The sequence below is a fragment of the Carlito syrichta genome, unplaced genomic scaffold (genome assembly GCF_000164805.1).
Source record: "Carlito syrichta isolate Samal-C Ts95f unplaced genomic scaffold, Tarsius_syrichta-2.0.1 Scaffold309702, whole genome shotgun sequence".
Taxonomy (NCBI): Eukaryota; Metazoa; Chordata; class Mammalia; order Primates; family Tarsiidae; genus Carlito; species Carlito syrichta.
In genome coordinates, this window is record NW_007253798.1 from 606,465 (window position 1) to 614,413 (window position 7,949).

At 54.0% G+C, this 7,949-nt stretch overlaps 1 protein-coding gene across 1 annotated transcript in view; it reads right to left on the minus strand.

Moving 5' to 3' along the window:
* The window catches only part of ZNF831 (zinc finger protein 831), a 68,732-nt gene extending 61,182 nt beyond the window's left edge, over window positions 1–7,550 (minus strand). Inside the window, exons 1-2 of the mRNA XM_008067543.1 lie at window positions 3,939–7,550; window positions 2,617–2,756 (exon numbers count right to left, since the gene is read on the minus strand). Of these exons, the coding sequence (XP_008065734.1) occupies window positions 2,617–2,756; window positions 3,939–7,550 (3,752 nt within the window). The remainder of the gene's footprint in view (window positions 1–2,616; window positions 2,757–3,938) is intronic.
* Between the last annotated feature and the right edge of the window lie 399 nt (window positions 7,551–7,949).

Consider the following 7,949-nt stretch of genomic DNA (forward strand, 5'->3'; position numbering starts at 1 on the left):
AAAATAAACAACTTAACCAAGTGTGGTGGCATGCACTTGTAATTCCAGCTACTTGGGAGGCCAAGGCAGGAGGATCACTTAAGCCCAGGAGTTCAAGGCTGCAGTAAGCAGTAATCAAGTCACTGCACTCCAGCCTGGGTGACAGAGTGAGACACTATCTTTAAAAATAAATTAAATAAATGGCATTGTGGCCTGACCTTGCCCTCTCTTGGAGTGCTCACTCTGGGGGAAGCCGATCATGATGTCAAGAGGATGCTCAAACTGTCACCAAGAGACACATGGGAAGAAACTGAGACTTCCTGCCACTATCCAGTGCCATGTGAGGAAGCTGCCTTGGAAGTAGATCCAACCACCCCTTCCGAGCCTGCAGGTGCCCACAATCCCAGCCGGCATCTTGATGGCAACCTCCCGAGAGACTCCCACGTCAGAACCACCAAGCCAAGCCATGCCTAAATTGTTGGGAAACTTTGAGGAATAATAAGTGCTATTGTTTTAAGCCACTAAGTCTTGGAGTGATTTGTTACACAGCAATAGATCACTCATACAGCATATTTGCTGAGTCCAAGGAATATCAAGCACATAGTTAGCAACAGCTAACACATTTGCTACTAGGTCAATCACGTGTTTTAAGTGCTAGGGTCACAGAAGTGAGTGAGACACACGTGGTCCTGTTGTCATGGGACTCTCATTCTAGTGGAGGAGTCTAGTAAGCAGCTTAACAAACGTACAGACCATGGTCATGCTTGCAGGAAATAAAAACAGGTGCTGAACAGAGAATGAAAGGTGGGAGCCACTGAGGAACAGAGAGCCCTTACTTACTATGTAGCTGATGCTTTTTTTCATCAGGGAGGGTATGTTACATGGAAGGGGTCCTTCTTTTGACTTGGGGTTCTGTCACAGAGCCTGAATGATCCATAAAAAAATGATGGATGGACGTCAGAAAAAAACAATGTGATTGAAGCAGGATGATGCTCTACCTCTCCAAGCACCATCACCTGGCTGTGTTAGAAATACAGAATTGAGAGCTCTTCCCCAAACCTGCTGAAACAGACTCAACACTGCAAGAAAACTCCAGGAAAACTCCAGGCAATTAGAGTGCCCAGGACAGGCTTGCCCAGGACAAGCCGTTGGTTGTGCAGTGAGACTTGCTGGTTTAAATCTGGGTCTGAGCAGAGGTCATCTGTGACTCAATTTCCTCATGAGAAAAAGGGAGCTGCCCCATGAAGCCCTTGCTGGATCTAATGAGACCATGCATGTGACAATGTGATCAGTGTGGTGGCCCTACTACAGCAAGTGCTCTGTAATGTTAGCTCAGGCCATGTGATCCCAGCAGACAGTGGATAACAGAGGATGGGGTCCCTGATGAGGAGAGGTCATCTCCAGAGGAGAGGGTCTCAGCAGCTGCAGAGGAGAGCTAAGAATGTGCATCGTCTCTCTCTCTCTCTCTCTCTCTCTCTCTCTCTCTCTCTCTCTCTCTCTCTCTCTCTTTTTGAGTTGTAGTCTCACTCTATTGCCAGGCTGGAATGCAATAGCACACTCACAGCCACCCCTGTGTCAACCTGCTGGGCTCAGGGGATCCTACCGCCTCAGTCTTCCAAATAGCCGGAACTACAGGCATTCGCTACCACACCCCGCTAATTTTTTATTTATTATAGAGATGAAGTCTCACCAAGTTGCCCGGGCTGGTCTGGAACCCGTGGGCTCAGGCAATCCACTCACCTCGGCCTCCCAAAGCACTGGGATTACAGGCTGAGCCACCAAGCCTGGCCTACATAGCCTGTTGAAGGATACCTAGACTTTGGATGAAACCTTGACAGGAGGGAGAGAAGGCTAAGGGAGAGGATGTTGGGAGTTGAGGTGTGGGTATGATGGCCTCAGGGATCTGGGTTCACAGTGTGACTCAGAGGGTGGGGCAAGGCTGGAGGGTGAGTGGGAGAGTAGGGGATCATGGGAAAAACGAAACCAGAAAGCTTCTGGGGGGAGTCCAAAATCGAAGCGGAGACTGGTTAAAGAATTTGCTTTTTAACTTGTATATAATGGGTAGACTAGAGGGTTTTGAGCAAAGGAACCAAACAATCAAACAATGAAACGATGAAACCGTGGTATTAAAACCCACATGTCTTCTCATTTGTTAGTGGTAGATATGTGCACATCAAAAAGAAAAGTCTGGAAGGGCAATTCCTAAATGCTAACAGTGATTATCTCTGAGCAGCGAGATTTCTAGAATGTTCTGTTGTCTTCTCTTTGCTTAGCTGTGGTGTTCAGTTTTTCTGCAAAGGACATACATGGCTTGCATAATTAAAAAAGCAATAAAAGCTGTAAATAATTAACACACTCTCTCTTCAGGACTTAAATTGGATGGATGTGTTTTCAACCCAGTTATTTCAAATATTTGCTGGATCCCTGGCCTTGAAAATGCACCATTGGGAAACAATGAACTGATGGGGAAAATAAATTCAATCTTTTGATGGTGAAACTCTAGACCCTATGACACAGGAATGCCTTCTCTGGAGCACAGAGATGCCTTCTGAATTGCTCGTTAAGTTCTTAGGTGTTTAGCTAAATTTCCTGAAACCATGGGTACGTGTGGAAATGACAGGTGGCCACACACCCTACCTTTTAGGGTTGGTCCTCAATTTCTTCTCCTTGCTGTTCCCACGAAATGTCCTCGCCCTCCAATGAAGCAGTCCTTTCTTCCGTTCTGGTGCAGATACATGATCCTGGGACATCATCCCCGGGACTCTCGGGTAGGAGAGCTGGAAATACCAGGCATGTTGGCATTGTACCGCTCAAAGCCCTCATGATAGGGACAACCCAGAAGGGGTGCCTCTCTGCAGATAGGATACCTGCCTACAGAAATTAAGGACCTGAAACGCTGCATCGACAAGGATCTGACCCGTCAGAGACTCCAACCAGGTTCTGCAGAGCATTCTTAGACAAAAAGAACCTTTGAAAGCTGCCTGGGCTGCATCTACAGAGGAAACCCTGAGCCACTGGTGTTTACTGGAGGCCAAAGAATCACCATGGCCAGCACCTTTTCCCTCCCCTCCCCCCACTCCAGGAGCCCCTACTTCTAGAGGAAAGTGGGCTACACTGGACCTGGCAGCCCCTCTTGGTCTCAACGCGTTCTTGATTAACCCACTCTTCTCTGGGTAAAGAAAGCACTCTCCACCTGTGGCTTCCACTTGGGGAAAGCTTGGACCGCCTGAAAGGCTCTAGACTCCACACCCTTGTCACTGTCTGATAGGGTTGAAATTAGAGCTGAGGCCACAGGACCCTTCTCTGGGACCCTGCCCAAACCACTTCAGAGAAGAAAAGCTCTCAATTACCAGACTGGGTGAGTGAACTCACTCTTAAGCTGGAACCATACATTGTTATTCAATCAGCAAGTGAAAACACCCCGGGCATCACCCATTTCTCTTTTCATCACTGCTCCCAGGAACCTCAGAGGTAGGTTTGGATCTGAGCATACTAATTATTTCACCAGAGTCACCACTATGACACTTTCCTTTTCATAGTTTTTTTTGTTTTGTTTTGCTTTTGCCCGGAGTCTGTCTCTCAATAAGAGTTTCTGGTGGATAACCTTAGAAGGAGATCTTCTCTCTGGTGGAGTGTTTTGTTTTACTTTTTGCCTCTGTTACCAGGAAGCTCAAACATATATTATGTCTAGTTATGAACACTAGCTCACCCAGTGTCTCAGCTACAATAATTTTTTTCCCTCTGAAATGTATTGTTTTCATGGCTTTCATTTTGGTTTGCATTTTTGGCCTTTATGATGTCCTGCTCTGTAAACAGTAGCCCCACCCTCCATCGGGACAAGTTGAATAGACAGAATGAACAGCAGATGCTGTAGGGACAGGTTCCCCCCCATCGCCACAGGCCCTGCCTCCAATATACGCTTTCTCGGTCCCTAGGGGCCTGGGAAAACCCAGGCTTACCTTGGCCATCTGCATCGGCTCTCCTTCTCTAGTGCTTGTCAGGGTCCATCCTTCATGGCTCATGGGGCTCTCACCCTGGAGGCTGCTGCCAGGGATGTGCAGGGCCGCATACACGGAGGCTGCCTTCGCTTTCTGCTCCTCAGGCAGAGGGAGGCTGCGGCTCAGGCAACACCATGTGAGCCGTGGCTCAGCCTTTAGAGAAGGGAAGGGGCTCTGGGCCCCGAGGCCCCTGGGGGTTCCTGAGTGGAAAGATAAGGCCAGCTTGGGCCAGTCCAGAGGCACACCCTGGGGCTGAGTGAGGAAGGAGCTGGGCTGGAGCGGGCAGCAGGCATTGAGCCCTGCAGGGGACCCTGAAGGAGGGTCTTCTGGAGCATTCTCAGGAGCCCCTCCCAGCTCCAAGTTGGGTGCCCAGGGGTTTGAGACATCCCTGGAGGGCCTGGCCCTTGCCAGAATGCTGCCCATGCAGAGGTGATGGGTGGCATGGGTCTCACCCTCTATGTCCTGGGCTACGTAGGCATCACATGTGGGGGCAGGCGGGGAGGAGGTGGTCTCCCTGGGGACCCCTGGGCTAAGAGACTCCCAAACTGCTGAGATGCTCATGACTATCCTGTCTCCCTTCTCTCCCGATTGTGTGCCTTTCCTCTCATCCCACTGCCTGGACCAGCTGTCTGCCTCGTCTGGGAATGGGCCTGAGACTGGGCCAGAAGACAAGGGGGTCCCCAGTCCTAATCCAACAGAGGACACCTGTTCCCCAGGCTGCCCACTCCTGTAGACAGAGTTCTGGCTTTGCCTGGGCCCTCTGGGAACGGGCTGTAGTGAGAGGGTCTCTGCCTGAGGTAACCTGAGGAGGTACTTGGGGGGAAAGGCATTGTCTGCCAGAGCAGAGAGGACTCCAGGAGCCCTGGGCTGGGTGGCCAGCAGGGAACAGTGTCTGGGGACCAGGGCTGGAGGATGCAGTGAGGGGGCCTTGTCCCTCAGCCCCACCTGCTTTAGGGCAATCGAAGCAGTAGCCAAGGAGGCTCCAGGGAACTTGAGGGGCTCACCTACTGTCTCACATGACCCCCCTGGCATTGTCCCAGGTTCACTGTCCTGCTTCTGGGACAGCAGTGAGGCAGCCTGCATGAGCTCTGCTTCCACAGGCTCCAGCGGGCCCTGGCTGAGCATCTTCAGCTTCTTCCTCTCTGAGGGTAGCTTGTCCTCCCCAGAGCTACCACTGGGCCGACTCAACACAGTTTGGGCCCACAGACAGGTCTTCTTTACATCCTCACTGCTGTGGGCACCTCCTTCCAGCCTGGGATCTGGCAAAACCAGCCTGGGGGTCTCTAGATCTCTCCCTTTGAGAGGGGTAGGCACTGGGGGTAACTGGCACCCCAGTTCCAGCCTCCCACTTGGAGGAAGCAAGGGGCTCTTGCTGCCTGAACAGGAGGGGCCTGTCCCGTCAAGTGTGGGGGATGGTTTGGCCCCTTCCATGCTAGGCTGGTCACTATCTCCTACTCTGGCCACCATCTCCCCCTGCTTAGGGAGCTCAGTCACCAAGGAGGCCTCCAGGGCAGGTGGATTTCCCCAAGGCTGTGGCTTGGCCCCTGCAGAAATATCCCCACAAACAGAGGTTCTTGTGTCTTGCGGTCGGGTTGGGTCATCTTCATGGGGAAGAAGGTCTAATTCTGTCCTGCTGTCTGCTTGAACCTCCCTGGCCTTCTTGCCTCCATGGCGAGCTTTCATTTTCTGGTAGATTCTCTTGAATGTCTCATCCCCATACACCTGCCACTTCTCTTGGGAGAACATCTTCAGCCTCTTCTGGCCAGACCTTCTGTTGGCTACCCTGCCCTTGCCAGTGACCGCTTCCCTGGCAGTGGTTCTCTTTGCATCCAGGTCAACTGCAGTGGTGGAGGCATCGCCAGTGGTGGTGCCTGGTAGGTCCTCCACGGCTGCCTGTCTGACCAGGGCCCGGGGGTGACCGCCGGGGGTGTCAGCTGAGGTCAGCCCCATGTGGCAGCCCAGGTGGGCCGGGGTGGACTTGGGGCTTAGGAACTTCTGTGTCCTGGGGCCAGTGTCCTGGGGGTCTCGGGGCTCTGGCCACGTCCTGGAGCCCTCTACAAAGGGAAGCGAGTTGCTCCTGGTAACAGGAACACACTCCATGGTAGTGGAGAGCTGAGTGGGGACAGAGTGGAAGAAAAGGGGTCGTGACTTGTCAGGGGGTGTCCAGGTGGAGCGCGCTGGACCTAGGGCCCTCCTGCGACTGGGCTCCAGGGCTCGGATGTCAAAGTGGAAGGAGTCCTTGTAGGTGTAGGGCATGGGCAGGTCGATGCTGCCCTGCTTGGACAGTCCGGTCTTGCGGGGCCTCACCGTGTCCAGCTGGGCATCGTCCACCACGGCCTGGTTGTGGGAGATGAGCCGGGCGATGCGCTCCTCCAGACGCCTCTTCTCCAGTTCCAGGCTGGTCCCTCGTGTCCCTTGCTCCACGCTCCCAAGCCCCAAGACCCCATGACCTGGGCCACTCTCTCCCTCGGACTCAGCGCTGTGTTCAGACACGCTGTGCAGAGGGCTGCAGGGAGCCGGGGGCTGCTCTACACTGTCTGAGCGCGACAGGTAGCCTGAGTCGGTGCTCTCACACTTGCGCAGCTGACCCTCCGAGACCTTGGTGTCCCAGGGCTTCTCCGCAGAAGTTGCCTGCTGTCGCTGCAGGGCTCCTGGCTTGCTGGCGGTAGAAGACTTCTGCTCCTGCAGCTTGCGCCAGGGCTGCGTGCCGGCCGGGGGCAGCCCAGGGGACACCATGAGGACAGAGTCTAGGGGAACCTCTCTGTCTGCAGATGTGGCCCCTGGACAGGGTATGGCTTCTGGTTTCTTGGCAGCAAGAGACACGAGGACGCCTGGAGAGGGGGGTCTCTCAGATGCCCCCTCACCCATCCTCTGGCTGTGGTTTTCGCCCCAGCTGTCTGATCTGGAGGCCTCCCCCGCCTTGTCCCCCTCCTCCAGGAGGCTGCTCCCAGTCCCATCAGACTCTGAGGACAGCCGGGAGTTGTTGAGGTGCGTCTGGGTTCGCCTGTGCTTGTATAGGTTGCTCTGGGTCTTGAAGGCAATACCGCAGGTGGCACACGGGAAGGGCCTCTCACCCGTGTGGGACCGGATGTGCTTCTCCAAGACACTGGGCTTCAGGCAGTCCCGGCCACAGTGTGGGCACAGGTACTTGCCGGCATTTCGCACCTTGCCTGGGCCACCCAGTGTGGGCCCCAGGCCCGGTGACAAGACTGGCAGCGTACCCACGATGTTCACGGTCAGCATCGGGGCCACTGGCTTCCCCACCTGGGTGGGGCTGGGCCCTTCAGGCTGCAGGAGGGGGCTGAGGATGAAGGGCATGCTGCCTCCTTCCAGGCTGCCTGTCACTAAGGGGGCGCGAGGCTGGAGACTCCCGGGAGGCACTGTGTGATACACTGAAATGGGAAGGGCCTTCAGGAACATAGTGGGGGCCAGGCCCTGCTCCGGAGGCAGGATGATGGGGCCCAGGGCCAGATGTGATGAGGCCTGGCCACCTGAGACCCCTGGAGGGCCAGGAGCAGGAGCTGGCTGGTCCCTGGCAGGAGGGGCAGGGCAGGTGGGTTCTGGAACCTCCATTCCACATCATCTGGGTGACCCAGGATGCTGGGCAACCTGCAGGCAATAAGCAGACCTTAGTATGGGCACTTTCTCTCTCATCAGACAATAAAATCTTCATGCCTCAACATAGAGCATATCACCACCCCACTGAAGTCTGACAACAATCCCCTAAGAAAAAAATTATTATCCCCATTTAGGGAAACAGCCTCAGAGAGCAGAAGTGATTTGTCATGCAGCTGATATATGAAAAGCAGGATTAGGACCCAAGTCAGTCTGAACCCCATTTTTTGTTTAACATGCTCCCTACATAGGTCCATCGCAGGCTTGTCTCTGTCATCCCATGGCATCAGTACGGTGCTCCATGCAGGGGATACTCATAAAGGGCCCTGAAAGCCCACAGTGATTCCATGTGCTCAG